This window comes from Ceratina calcarata, unplaced genomic scaffold (assembly GCF_001652005.2).
Source record: "Ceratina calcarata isolate Rehan_Ccalc_2016 unplaced genomic scaffold, ASM165200v1 scaffold332.2, whole genome shotgun sequence".
Lineage (NCBI taxonomy): Eukaryota > Metazoa > Arthropoda > Insecta > Hymenoptera > Apidae > Ceratina > Ceratina calcarata.
In genome coordinates, this window is record NW_017155951.1 from 74,950 (window position 1) to 88,752 (window position 13,803).

Here is a 13,803-nt window from a genome sequence, read left to right on the forward strand (position 1 = left end):
TATTTATTCCAAAAATATATACTTGTAAGAGGATTTTAATATGTCTTTGGTTTTTAATCCATATTATCATAACTTAATGTATGTGATTAATTGAAAAATACAATTTCTAATGCAGTTTCCTCCTGAAATTGTATAATATTATTTCAGTAAATATATATCGCAACATGTTTATAATACGTTAATTATTATACATCATATATTTATAGTCGTTTGTCTCATCGTTTCTTTTCATTTTACACAGCCAGACTTAATATAAACCAAATATTCAATTAATTTCTCGCTTGATCGTAATTTGCTATGTACCAATCAACAGTTTCTTTAATGGCTTGATTAAATGGTGTAAACTGAAAATCAGGTAAATATTTGCGCAATTTAGCGTTGCTCGCAGTCTTTTTGTATTGTCCATCTGCTGCAGACAGATCGTGTTCAAGTTTCCCTTTGAAATTAAAAGCCTGTGCAATTGCCTCTGCTACTTGAGAAATTGTAACTTCTTGTGATTCATCAACTGTATCGAACAAATTTAATTTGGTAAAAATTAGAAATTATGTATATGGATATTGTATTATATATTTTACATTATTTACCTGATAATATAATTGGCTCCACAGAATCATACGATCTCAGTACCCATATTATTAACTTAGCTAAATCCAAACTGTAAATAAATTGCCTCAATGGTTTACCAGAACCTAATACAGTAAATACTTTGTCTTCTGTATTTCCTAAAAGAACATACAAAATTCTGACAAAATGTTTTCCTAAACAATTTACAACTGATTATAATTTAATTTTATACCATCTTTTATCAAATCGTATAGCCTCCTCATTAAACCAGGTATAACATGACTGGCGCTAGGCTGGAAATTGTCATTTGGACCAAACACATTACATGGAATGATGCTAGTATAAATTCTACCATACTGTTCGTAATATCCTTTATTTTGAATATCTATAAGACGTTTGGCATAGCTATAACCATAATTTGATGGATGGGGTGGTCCATTGTGTACCTAATGATATAAAAAGAAACATTTTTGAAAGTAAATCAAGCTAGTATTACAGACTACATTGTATAACTATTGCGTGCATTATTACCATAGATTCGTCAATAGGATATGTTGTTTTGTCAGGAAATATGCAAGTTGATAAACATGATACAACTTTCACAACATCATTTTCATGAGCAGTTTGCAGCACGTTGTCATTCATATGAATATTTTTACGCTAAAAATATGTAACATACATTTTGATTATTATGATAGTAAATAGATACCAGATACTGAAAGTTGCTATTGTTTACCAAGAAATCCAAATTGTGTGCCATATTATGGAATAGGCCACCAACCATAGCTGCTAAGTGAATAACATGAGTGGGCTTATGTTTTTTAAACAATTCCTCCGTACTTTGTTTGTCACTGAAAATATAACAGTTGACATTTATATCCTGGCCAAACAATAATTTTATTGAAATTCGATAATCAATAATCACGTTACCATAAATCTGCATCTTTGGAGCCTACAAATATCCATTTCTCATTTTCATTTTTATTTGACTCAATGACATTCCGAATAGCTGTACCAACTAATCCTGTCCCACCAGTCACTAGTACAATCTTCTCACCTTCAGACATGTTTAACTAAATCTATGCAGAATTAAAAATTGTAAGACTTCAATTCTCTTTTAGTTCCTTTTTAATTGTAACAAGTGAACAAAACACATTAACACATTATATACAAGACTATGCAATATGATGAAGAATATGGTTTGTCAATTGAATTAGAAATAATAATGTTCTCTTATCATTGTATTCATTATGCATGTTCTGTTTATGCAACTTACACGTAAACAATTAAGAGAACCTAAGGATTTCTTGATATCAAGACACATACATATCACAGATGTTACATTTGAAAGTGCTAATGATCAAGACTCGAGTTGCACTTGCAGCGTGGATCACAAATGCCACTTTGAGGACGGAAGCCAACGAGAATCACCCCTCCTATTTACGCATATTATCGCACTGTATCCGTGTGCTATGAGCTTGGATCAAGTTCGGCTTAGTAGAGAGAGAAGGCGAAACATCAGTCGTCGTCAGTTGGTTGTGCGCCGCTCGGATCTTAACGCATCAGAAGCAAGGGCGACAGATTAATGTTTCGCCTTCTCTCTCTACTAAACCGAACTTAAACCGAGCTCGGAGCACCGGGTACGATGCGATAGTGTGCGTAAGTGGAAGGGGTGATTCTCGTTGGCTCCGTCCTCAAACTGGCATTTCTGGTGTGGACGCGATATTGAGCTTTATCTTGATTGGAGTATGAATTCCTGTAGAAAAAAGTAACTGCGATAGCGATCTGAGAGAAATGCAAGACGGATGGTTCCGTTCCTGTCAGTCATGAGTGGTCATGTCATGAGTTTATCTCCCCTCCACAAGAATACCTATAAGCAAAATTGTAGCAGGTAACAGCGATAGCAGCCACCATCGCCACCATGGGTAGCAGGTAGCAGTAGCAGCTCAATGGATTGAATGAATGAATGGATTCAGTCATGAATATAGTACACGTGCATCATTTTCGGACTGCCTTCTGTCTCACAGTTCGCATTTCAGGCCCCGTTAGGGATCCAGAATGGGATACAACGGTATACGATAAACATTCGCCACCATCTGCTAGCATACGAAGAAAATCATATTTTTCAAATACAAATTTCCTGTACATGCATAATATAATAATTTTGTTACTTTCATATTTTGTGTACATAATAGAAATTGAGGAAAATGGATTTTATTTAAAGTCTCCAATATATGTATTAATCGCAGAAATGTATTAGATCATAATTCAATTTTGGCAGTGTAATTTATTTCATACTTCATAATTATTTTAGTACAAAATATTTACAATTGCATTGTTGGTGGTTAATCAAGGCTGATGGCAGTGTTTGTACCTGATACTTTTAACAATCTATCGGAACTTTTTGACAGACGTATCCTTTCCTCTGGCTTCAAAATTTCGGCTATTATTTTTTCGTCGCTCCGTCGTTCTGATTTACGCTGAGGCTCTTGCGTTTTGTTGCATTGCTGATCTGCGCAAGCATTGCCACTGGCCTCTTCGGTGACTGCGTCCAACTGTGTTACTTGAATCTCAGAAATTGTAAGTCGCCCGTTGATCTTACTTTCTGAAGGCACACGGGAATTGGGTTCAAGTGCCACGGGCAAAGTAGAACTTGGCGATTGTAGTGGTTTCTCGTCATTGATATCGTTCAGCTTTAAAACGTTAACTGCTTCTTCATAAAGCTGCGTTACAACATTCAAATTAAAAACGAAACATTTCTTCATTTTATCTGATTCGCTGTAAAAACTTACTGCTTCAAATTTAGAATCTAGAAATAACTCTTGTAAAAATCGTCGTGCTGGCAATCTATATGTGTTACTACCTAAACGAACAGCTACATCCGAAAACAAACAAATATCCTACAATGTAAAGAAAAAATTAGATATAAATAATACAAATTATCTACTGACTTTAGAAACTGCATTCACAAATACCTGAAATCTCTCTGAATGTAATTGCCTCAGTCTAAGCAAGGCTTGCCGGCTATTACGATACCATACAGGGTTTGCCAACCGTTGTGCGTGCCTAAGTATTTTCCTGAATTTGAATGATATAAATGTTATCAAAATTAATACATTTGAAAAGTCAACTGTATTTTACTGTATAGTGCATCATTTTATATCGTTAATTCGTGTTACCTCTGTAGCTTTAAGTCTTTCTCAGGAAGCGCATCTCGATTGTTACTTTTACCATGATAACAGACTAAACATATACGATAATGCTCTGCGTCTACATCACATTCTGAACTCGACTCTTCGTCTACTTCAATCGTTTCTATATCAGATTTAGGTGCCTCATCCAGAGTTATAGTTGGAACCGATGCGTGTGGTAGTTCCGGAAAAATAGTGATGAGTCTCTTTGGAAGGGCGATACCCAAGTAATATAACTTATCATTACTATCCTCAGGAGGTGGCGGCGTTGGAGTGAGTACTTGATCCGTAATCCAGGTACGGGACGAATCAAATTCGGATAAGCTTTGTAATGACAGTCGACCGTCTAAGCTATACATCTAAAATAAAATATATTCGTTTAATGACATTGTTGCTGATAAATGAAAAATCAAAATTTAAACACTTGCCTCCAAACTACTTTGAGAATAACTCGGCCTCCGATGACGTTGTAAACTACGAAGTCTTGCATACCCTTCAGCATCTTGTTGGCTTAATCTTTGAATACTTGAAACAGGACTCGGAGTTTCTCCCCTCTCTCTGTAAAATGCAATGCTAGTAGGAATTATTTACGATCCAGTGAAATTATTTAGAATCCTTACGGTAAAGCATAGCGTCTAGCTTCGAGATCCGTGGCTGCGCTTTCAGATCGGTTTCTGGTTCTTCGTGCTATTGGTTCGGGTAGTTCAGGTTTGCCATCACTGAGACTCCGGTGATGGCGTTGTATAGGAATCGGACTCGGTGCTGTATGTCTGCTCGTAGGAGGAAGTACTGGCCAATGATCACCACGTCTATGTCTGACACATGGCCAATCGTAAGATGCCAGTGCATCTGCACCTGCACGAGTAGTGCCGATGAGACTGAGAGAGTACATAGCTGTAGCTCGTACAACGTAATACGGACACGTCTCTGCCATGGAAGTTAATAATTCTATAATTCCTAAATGATTCAACTGTTCTACTCCTGCTGCCGAGGTCCCCATGTGTCCGAGCGACCATAGCGCGGATTTTACTTTTAGAATTCTTTTCTGTAAATTGGAGATTTGATCTTCCCGAGATTCAGGCTCCAATCTCCAACTCCGTTCTGGAGTGGTTCGTCTAGAATCATCAAGACTTGTCTTCCGTCGTACATCGACCAAAGAGTCAACCTTCTGCGGATAACACGCATCCGCACTCTCCATAATCTCGGAATCCATTATTGTTTCGAGTCTATTTGATTCTACTGTTTCATCTGTACCGGACTCCTCAGACATCGCGTAAGGATCGTCGATCACGGATCGGTTAGTTTTGGTACACCTTGAGTTCGACTCGGAATCTCTGTTACCGTATTCGAGTCTAAATCTTTGAACAACTCGAGTAAAGCGCTGTATCACATTTCGACGTAACAATAGTTGGACGCCTAGATCGTGTTGCGCTAATTGACCTATTAAATGTGGTAGAATAAAAATATTGTGTGGTGTCATGGGGACGTTAGTTGTTCTTCTATGATAATTTCCTGTTTCGTTCCTTTGACGACGGGTCAATGAATCATGTATTTCGCCTTCTATTAAGCCAACGTATCTCTCTGCAAAACCTCCCGGGCTGATCCATTTTTCTAATTCTTCCGCAGGCGACGAAAGCGTGGTGAAACCTTGGTGAAGAGAGTACAATCGAATTTTTAGCAAATAGCCTTTATCCCCTAATTCCTCAAGCCATTTATCCCAGTCTCGAGATTGGCTTCCTCGCTGCAATAAAGCTTCTAAATACTCCGGTTCCTCGCACGCTTCGTGTAATGCCTCTAACGCAGTTAAGGCTACAACTTTATTGGAATCTGATAGCCTTTCTGACAATAATGTTATTGCCCAATTATAGGCATCGGCCATTCTGGCTCTGAGTATCAGTCGAAGGAACTGTGTAGCATATAGACGTGTACTGTCTAACGTCGCTTCCGTAATAATCTTTGTAAATATTTTTCTATTAGGTCCATCCCTAGAATAGTCTAAGCTTGATAGTATAAGTTTAACGTAACAGTCGTGATTAGTAGCCAGAGCCAAATCTTGTAGTTTTCCTAATAGTTGATATTCTTTTAGAATCCTAGTTCCCTTTGCTGAATGACTCAGCTGTCCAAGAAAAAGAAAATACTTTTGACAACATGTAGTAGACATATGTCGAGGCGAAAATAAGCACTCGTGAGCGGATTGAGCTGTTCGGATGCAAGAAATTTGCTCGTCAATATCTGCAATTAATTCAAATAATAATTTTGTACTCTCAGGTTCAGGAATTTCCAGCAAGCAATTCAACAAGTCACAACCAGCTAATGTCGCCTCCCGTGCCAAATTAGCATTTGTCGCTAACTCAATTCTACTGTAGCCGTTTGAACATGGTTTAAAATAGCGTACAAGTCTTTTCATAAATAATCTGTGGTCTGAATCGTGTAGTATTCGTCCTGTATCCTCCCGTGAGCGTAATATAGATCGTATTACTGGCCAATTCCATGCAAGAGCATCTTTAGAACTGAGGACTTGAGCATCTTTCAAAAGAGGCGTGGTAGGTGATTCTCTGCGCAGCCAATGTCTACTAGACGTTCGTTGACGCTTTGGAAATGTTGGCCTTAACCAAGTACCAGCTTGTAAGATTTTATCAAGAAACAGACTCGCAGGTGCTGGTCTTCGTCGCATCATAGTGTGCATCCGTTCCAGAATGGTAACAGCTGCTAGAGCTTGATGTTTTCCAGTGCTTGCATGTTCCAATAAATTTGGTAAAGGTGGTGTTAGATCGCACACTTCAGAGGGCAGAAGAGAATGTGCGAGATGTAATAATGCGCCCAATAATACAGCTGCACGTACAGAGATGAAAGTGTCAGTAGAAACTATCGTCTCTGCTAGAGCGCGATGTAGACCACATTCCAGTAGAGCATAAACTAATAATGATAAGTGTATTTCTGTAATATTTGGGCAACGTGATGATAAAGATGGCAGAATATGCTTTCCCTCAGCTGCGACGAAACCTTCCGACAGTTTCCAAGAATCACGAGCTCTATTGGGATCTACTGCTGCCAAAGCAACATCAGGTTCATCTGTCCAAGTAGGCAAAGGTAAATCCAACAGCTCATAAAGTAATTCTAAAACAGCACCTCTTACTTCAAGTTGTTCGACATACAGCATATCTGCTATAGCTTTCAATCCTGAATTATCGTCAGGTCGACAAAAATGTAAAAATCCAGAATACGATCTTAAAATACTTAATAGTGCTAATTTGCTTGACACAAATCGGTCTTTTTCTTCTTTTGACTTATTTATATTTGCAGAGTGCAACTCGCAATAGGGAGCTGCAAAACATAAAAGGGAAACAGTACTCCTGGTATCAGGAGTATTTAATAATTTTAGTAAGACTCCTACAACAGATTCAATTACAGTAGGGCTTTGTCCAGTCATGGCAGCTCTTGCGAGGGCACCGACTCCTCCACAACTGATTAACAAATTCGGATTTAAAACACCCAACTCGCAAAGGGTTGCTAGAAATACTCGAAGTGTCCCATCTTTTTCTTCAACTCCGCCATTTGTTAAACTTATTAAAGATCTTGCTAAAATAGGACTAAAATGTTTTGGAGCTAATACTAAAATCCTTCGAACAAGTCTGAGTGCTTGCATTCTTTCCATTTCGTTCCGTAAATTGATATCCATACTTCTAGCCACGAAGTATGGATATTGTAATTTATTAATTGTAACAACATCTTGTTCTTTCTTGAGCATATATCGTACAGCACGTAGTGCAGCTGCACGAACTTGTGTCGCTTCATGAACAAGTCCAAGTCGTAAACTATAAAAAAATGCATTATATAATAATATAGCATGCTTTTACTGCTTGTAATAAATATTCTTAAACCTTACCAGCAAAGGATATTATTGAGGGAATACCCATAATCTGCTGAATCATTTTCACTAATTAATTTAACAATAGCATTAAGATAAGCTAACTTTTTTACACTTGGAACATTTTCACGTTGACAAAGATTGGTCAAAACTTCTTTCACATTTTCCCTTAATCCTGTGAAATAATCCATGTTCAAAATAAATTAATTTTTTTAATAAAAGGACAATCAGCAAATATTTCTGTCATTGTAAGGACAAGAATATAATGGAACAATCTTCTTACTACTACTAGTTTAACAAATTGCAAATGTCAAAGTTAAATATACAAATTTGTATTTATAATTTAAAAATTTCTTGTACTACTTTGAAAGTTACATTCTTGTACTTCGTAAAAGAGACACCTATCACTCTAGACGATGCAAACAACGATAAACATGCACATATAATCGTAGACCACTGCGAGGTAGTCTCGTGTTATCAGAGTATGCATGTTTTACAAAGTTGCAAGTTACAGGTTAGGTTACTAACCTCTTGACAGATCAAGTTGCACACAGCTGTCTTCGCTGTCTTGGCGGCCTGTAAAAATAGTACAAAAATAGGAAATGTTGTACTCTCGAAATAAACTAATTGGCAACCAATTTTCAACGTACTTCGATGAGATCTGCTCGTACGAAGGCTCCTACCCCAAATCATCCAAGCAGAAATTGCCATTTCTTTACCGGCTGCTACCCACGATCACAATCAACACTTTTTGTCCGATTGTTACTACGAGCCTTTTGCATGTTATATGTCATTCTCACTGTTAACCCGAACCCCGAAGCACTACAAATGCACTACTGATAAATCAAGCGTAATACGAGTCAACTGTTACATGAGAACGTTGCACTCGACGTACCGCACTCTTCGGGAAAATTATAGGCACCTGAGAAAGTTGCAAGTTGCAATAGTCACGGTAGATATGCAATCAGCAAGAGAATGTAATATAATGTGCTTTTTTTCTCGAATCTCATGTTACATCTTGGAAACTGTACATTTCTTGTTACTTCATTCTCAAATACTTATAATATATAAACATTTGAAGGTTTATTTATCTTTGAAATTATGATGTATTATATTTCTCGTTGTACAGCGAGTGAAGTGAAATTATATTTGACTCATAATGCATTTACTATTATTATAATAGTTTAATTGGTTCATATGAGGATCAATGCTAGTATATAAAGAAATAAATATAATTTTATCTATAAAAAGTCTATATTTGATACCTTCAACTTGCTATCGCACATAAAATAATGCAGCAATGTTAGGATATGGATTACAGCAGAAGTAAAAATAATAATAAACTAAAGATAATTTTTAGTAATATACAAATGAATGGACACAGTTACTCGTGGTTTTATCAGAATTTTTAAATTTTATATGCACACAGAATGACATCGTATTGATATAAAAAAGCTATTCCGATCCGATTTCCCTCCTCAACCTTTTATACATACACGATACACTAACCCTATGCTGATACGTAGTCGCAAGCAATTAGTAGCTTCAAGCGCACTGGCTTCAAGCGCTTTAAGGCTTCAAGCTGAAGAGTGAAACAAGCGGTGTTCAGAAGAACCTGTTGAAATTTAAAAAAATGGCATACATGATGGATAATTTGGTTCAACCTAACGTAGGTTTAGTTGACAACAATTTAGTTCCGGATTGGATTTCTTCGGAACAAAGTACAGGAGTAAGTTTCAACAACTATTGACGTTAATATGTTTTTAGGTTAGAATGACATTGCAAACCTTAGAGATTTCATGAATGAAAATTCAAAATAAAAGTAATAACTTATAGTATTATATTTCTTTATTTTATGTAAAATGAAATAATTATGTATGATGTATGTATGTGTTGTGTATTTGTATGTGATTGTAATTAACTTTACTTTGTTTCCAAACAATGGTTTTTTATGTTCCAATATAATATCTACGAAGAATTTATGAATACATGTATCTAATAATTAATTTATTAATTAGACGTCAATCATGGCGTGTGAATTCGATGGGGGAGTAGTGATTGGAGCAGATTCTAGAGCAACCACAGGGTACGCTATATTACAATCATTTTTTCAATAATAACATAATAATCATATTGTTATTAACTATATAATTGATTGTTGTAGGGCATATATCTCCAACCGTTTCGCCGATAAGCTGACCAAAGTTACAGATTACATCTACTGTTGTCGCTCTGGCTCTGCAGCAGATACTCAAGCTATTACTGATATAGTTTCATACCATTTGAGTTTACATAAGTAAGTACATGTACTCTCTGCTTCATTGCCTTTTTTAAAAGCCGCTGATAAAAATGTGCATTGGTTTAACTTTTACAGGGTGGAATTAGGGATGGAACCCTTAGTTGAAACAGCAGCGAATGTTTTCCGTGAATTATGTTACAACTACAGAGATTCTTTAATGGCAGGAATTTTGGTGGCAGGGTGGGACAGTCGTAAAGGTGGACAAGTTTATAGTATTCCACTAGGTGGTATGTGCGTACGACAACCAATTTCCATTGGAGGCTCTGGTTCAACTTATGTTTACGGTTACATGGATTCCCAGTATAAACCAAATATGACCAAGGATGAATGTCTCAAATTAGTTGAATCCAGTAAGAATTCAATACATTTCAAAAACAGAAATTTAATAACTTTGTATTTATTACACTCTCTTATTTTTACAGCACTGGCCTTAGCAATGTCTCGTGATGGTAGCAGCGGTGGTGTTATCCGAACTGGAGTTATTACAGAGAAAGGAGTGGAGAGGAACGTTATATTAGGCAATGATTTGCCACGCTTCTATGAAGGGTAAAAACTAGAATCGAAGGGAATTATTCTGTATTTTTTAAAATCTTGTATCAATTACATTTTGTTTCTTAATTAAATTAAAAAATATATGCTGAAACGTGTATACATTTATTTATTAAAAAAAAAGAACTGAAAGTCTTCTATCCTAAAAATCATATTATCCACTTGCGCGTTCCTTAAATAACTCCTAGTATTATATAAGGCCATGCTATCGATTGTAGTACTCCTGAATACCTTATTAACAGATGACACTCACACCCGAAAATCATTGAGGAACTTGGTTGAAGTGCGATCACCAATATGATCAAACACATCTACACAACTATCACTATATTTAGGTCGCATTATCCACTTACGATTCACAGTGGCATATACCCGGTCGTTTTAACTCCGTACTTAATGTCCATTGTTGGTTTAATGAGAAAATTGTCACAATGGCACAATCGTGATGTGTGCAATCAGATCGAGCCGCTTCATGCTTTTGGCTCCTATCAAATGACCTGTCACGCTAGCTGCGGTCGGTCTTCCGTGATATCCACTACAATTTTTCGTGTCATACATTAATAACTCTCATATAATATAATAATTTAATATTCTGTTCAATGTGAAAAGATTTATATTTTCCTGGAGTGTTACGTCGAGCGTGCAGAACGTTTTTTACATTTGACCGTTCGATACGGATCTCAAATCGATATTTCTTTTAAATTGCAAATTTATTTGATATGAAATAGCGAAAAATTTGTTGACATGCAGTTGATCATAATTTCAATGGATTAAAAAATTAATACGGAAATTAAGGTAAGTGCCAGTTTTATAATCATATTAATCAAGAACATCCTTAAGCTTTACTTTCCGTGTTTTTCGATTTCCTCGCGTTACTATATAAAACTGTTAGAGCTTTCCACGGGAAGGATAATTTATTGTTAGTTATATATCATTATTTAACATTGATTTTTATTTCTCCAAGGATTTACTTTATAATTTAAAACGGCTTTGAAAAGGATTGCAAAATTCCATTCTGCAATAAAATGACCGCGGAAAGTATCTCAGAGGACCGTCAGCCGAACTGGTCGCAAGACACGCCGACGGTGCAGGAAGTTAGCGAAATGATGCGAAGCTTTGGCATGTGGGACTACGCGGTTTTTGCATTGATGTTAGTCAGTTGCGGCTTTATTGGCATTTATTTCGGCTTTATTAAGAAATCATCCGGAATAGCTGAATATCTCGTCGGTGGTAGGAACATGAAAACGCTTCCAGTCAGTTTAAGTCTAATAGCCACTTTCATATCTGGTACGATTTCGTTTGTAATAATTTCTAAGACTACTGATTATTTTATATTGTTAATAGGAGCAAAAGTATTTCGTCTCTTTTATTATAATAGGTATTTCATTGCTGGGTACACCAACAGAAGTTTATGTGCACGGTACCAGTTACCTTTTTGTTGGTGTCGGCACAGTTATCGTCGCTTTCGTAATGTCTGCAGTCTATTTGCCGATTTTTCATGAGCTCAAACTTACAACCACTTACGAATATCTCGAAAAGCGGTTCGATAGGAAAATTAGAACTCTAGGCTCGATACTGTTCGCGATCGGCATCGTGAGTTCAATTCCATTTTTATTTCATATACTTCAATTAACTCCAAAGTTTCTGTCACACAAACGCGGTGAATTAATTTTTCAGATAACGTGGCTTCCTATTGTTATTTACGTGCCAGCGTTAGCTTTCAATCAAGGTATTGGACGCTTATCGAGTAATTTCTAATAAAATCACACGTAAAATTAATATATGCAATTATATATTTATTTACAGTCACAGGCGTGAATATACATGTAGTAACTCCGTTCGTTTGTATCGTGTGCATTTTTTATACGTGCGTGGTAAGAAACGAATCTAAATGATTGCCATCACTTAAAAAATTATCATTAGAAGTACAATTAAAATTAACTCGCATTCTATTTATCAGGGCGGCATACGGGCAGTAGTATGGACAGATTTTATTCAGACATTCATAATGTTCGGTTCTATGCTGTTAATTATTGTCAAGGGTACATCCGATGTAGGGGGATGGGCGTTAGTAATAAGGAGAAATTTAGAATCTGGAAGACTTGAATTCCCCTCGTAAGAGAAAAATAAATATTTATAACTTCAATGTCCATTACAGTGAGCACTGTTAATAAAATTATACATCGCATAAATTTTCAATTAGGTCAGATTGGAGTCCTCTAACGAGGCATACGATCTGGTCCCTCGTAATAGGTGGTTTCTTTCATTGGTTGCAAATATCCGCTCTCAATCAGAACATGATACAACGATACCTTTCATTGCCCACGTTAAAATCCGCTAGAAGGTACGTTAATTATTCCTCTTCCAATTATATTATTCGTAGATTACCGATGTGTTCGATAATGTAGAGTAAAAGTAAACGTTTCAGAGCGCTTTGGACTTTTACAATCGGAGTCTTGATTTTAATAGGAATATGCGGCTACGCTGGAATGTTAATATATGCATGGTACCATGTATGTGATCCACTTACAACGAAGGTAATGATCAGACTTCCCTTGTACTCTAATTCAACGGTATATACCGCGAACTAGAAATAATAGAAAGATCTCATGTTTATGGAAATTATATGATATTTTATTATTTGCATTTTACATAAAATTGCATTTTACATAAATCTTACAATTTTGGCGGAATATTTTTAAACAATATGTATCTTTCTTACACAGTTAGTAACTGCGAAGGATCAGTTGTTGCCACTACTCGTTATGAATGTATTAAGTGAATTTCCGGGCCTTCCAGGTCTCTTTGTTGCCGGAGTATTTAGCGCAGCATTAAGGTAATTCACGTAATCCAGAGAATGGTTAATAATAAAAGACTAAATATCGATCAATTTCCTTGCTTTAGTTCTTTATCGACTGGCTTGAATTCTATGGCCGCGGTAGTGTTAGAAGATTTCATTAAACCATTCAGAAAGACGCCTTTTTCTCCCAAAAGTGAGGATCGTTTAGTGAAAATCATAGTGGTTACTCTCGGAATAATCTGTGTAGCGCTTGTATTCGTCGTTGAAAAAACAGAGTCTCACGTGTTGCAGGTAATATACGTACACAATTTAATTAAATAAAACGTTTATTCGAAATAAAATCTGTTTCAGTTGACTACGACCTTAAGTTCCATTGCAAGTGGACCATCTCTTGGAATATTCAGCATGGGTGTCTTGTTGCCCTGGATAAATGCTAAAGTACGTGAAACTTCAATATGAAGAGAAAATATTACAACGTGTATATACAGCATTTGTAATTTTAAAACAAAATACAGGGTGCTCTGATAGGTGG

The 13,803-nt window shown here is 36.3% G+C and overlaps 4 protein-coding genes across 4 annotated transcripts in view; 2 read left to right on the forward strand and 2 right to left on the reverse strand.

The window, feature by feature from the left end:
* Positions 1-174: 174 nt before the first annotated feature.
* On the reverse strand, positions 175-2,019 carry Gmer (GDP-L-fucose synthase-like protein). The gene is made up of 7 exons (XM_018024413.2): positions 1,841-2,019; positions 1,495-1,643; positions 1,301-1,415; positions 1,096-1,224; positions 797-1,010; positions 585-722; positions 175-505 (listed from the first exon to the last, which is right to left on the reverse strand). Exons 2-7 carry the CDS (start codon positions 1,629-1,631, stop codon positions 270-272), a joined length of 969 nt encoding a protein of 322 aa, XP_017879902.1. The 5' UTR covers positions 1,632-1,643; positions 1,841-2,019; the 3' UTR covers positions 175-269.
* Positions 2,020-2,831: 812 nt separating this feature from the next.
* rictor (rapamycin-insensitive companion of Tor) lies at positions 2,832-8,840 on the reverse strand. The gene is made up of 9 exons (XM_026813423.1): positions 8,274-8,840; positions 8,152-8,199; positions 7,642-7,798; positions 4,376-7,570; positions 4,184-4,313; positions 3,744-4,114; positions 3,540-3,642; positions 3,357-3,464; positions 2,832-3,287 (listed from the first exon to the last, which is right to left on the reverse strand). Exons 1-9 carry the CDS (start codon positions 8,332-8,334, stop codon positions 2,910-2,912), a joined length of 4,551 nt encoding a protein of 1,516 aa, XP_026669224.1. The 5' UTR covers positions 8,335-8,840; the 3' UTR covers positions 2,832-2,909.
* A 292-nt stretch (positions 8,841-9,132) lies between these two features.
* Prosbeta1 (proteasome beta1 subunit) lies at positions 9,133-10,565 on the forward strand. The gene is made up of 5 exons (XM_018024414.2): positions 9,133-9,352; positions 9,642-9,709; positions 9,788-9,919; positions 9,998-10,272; positions 10,345-10,565. Exons 1-5 carry the CDS (start codon positions 9,257-9,259, stop codon positions 10,470-10,472), a joined length of 699 nt encoding a protein of 232 aa, XP_017879903.1. The 5' UTR covers positions 9,133-9,256; the 3' UTR covers positions 10,473-10,565.
* Positions 10,566-10,941: 376 nt separating this feature from the next.
* LOC108624845 (sodium-coupled monocarboxylate transporter 1-like) overlaps positions 10,942-13,803 on the forward strand; it is a 3,282-nt gene continuing 420 nt past the window's right edge. The window contains exons 1-12 of the mRNA XM_018024403.2: positions 10,942-11,266; positions 11,436-11,758; positions 11,850-12,064; positions 12,149-12,200; positions 12,278-12,345; positions 12,432-12,586; positions 12,675-12,815; positions 12,900-13,008; positions 13,198-13,307; positions 13,376-13,562; positions 13,623-13,709; positions 13,787-13,799. Coding sequence (XP_017879892.1) covers positions 11,497-11,758; positions 11,850-12,064; positions 12,149-12,200; positions 12,278-12,345; positions 12,432-12,586; positions 12,675-12,815; positions 12,900-13,008; positions 13,198-13,307; positions 13,376-13,562; positions 13,623-13,709; positions 13,787-13,799 — 1,399 coding nt within the window. The 5' untranslated portion in view covers positions 10,942-11,266; positions 11,436-11,496. The remainder of the gene's footprint in view (positions 11,267-11,435; positions 11,759-11,849; positions 12,065-12,148; positions 12,201-12,277; positions 12,346-12,431; positions 12,587-12,674; positions 12,816-12,899; positions 13,009-13,197; positions 13,308-13,375; positions 13,563-13,622; positions 13,710-13,786; positions 13,800-13,803) is intronic.

What these genes read in the sequence shown, in the direction of transcription:
- Gmer (XM_018024413.2), bottom strand. Translation starts at nt 1,631, where the DNA reads ATGTCTGAAGGTGAGAAGATTGTACTAGTGACTGGTGGGACAGGATTA. An exon ending in CACACAATTTGGATTTCTTG is followed by an intron (nt 1,225 to 1,300) that starts GTAAACAATAGC and finishes ACATATTTTTAG; the next exon opens with CGTAAAAATATTCATATGAA. An exon ending in ATCCTATTGACGAATCTATG is followed by an intron (nt 1,011 to 1,095) that starts GTAATAATGCAC and finishes TTATATCATTAG; the next exon opens with GTACACAATGGACCACCCCA.
- Prosbeta1 (XM_018024414.2), top strand. Translation starts at nt 9,257, where the DNA reads ATGGCATACATGATGGATAATTTGGTTCAACCTAACGTAGGTTTAGTT. An exon ending in GATTCTAGAGCAACCACAGG is followed by an intron (nt 9,710 to 9,787) that starts GTACGCTATATT and finishes TGATTGTTGTAG; the next exon opens with GGCATATATCTCCAACCGTT. An exon ending in TACCATTTGAGTTTACATAA is followed by an intron (nt 9,920 to 9,997) that starts GTAAGTACATGT and finishes TAACTTTTACAG; the next exon opens with GGTGGAATTAGGGATGGAAC.
- rictor (XM_026813423.1), bottom strand. Translation starts at nt 8,334, where the DNA reads ATGGCAATTTCTGCTTGGATGATTTGGGGTAGGAGCCTTCGTACGAGC. An exon ending in CTCAATAATATCCTTTGCTG is followed by an intron (nt 7,571 to 7,641) that starts GTAAGGTTTAAG and finishes ATTTTTTTATAG; the next exon opens with TTTACGACTTGGACTTGTTC. An exon ending in ATTCTCAAAGTAGTTTGGAG is followed by an intron (nt 4,115 to 4,183) that starts GCAAGTGTTTAA and finishes ATTTTATTTTAG; the next exon opens with ATGTATAGCTTAGACGGTCG.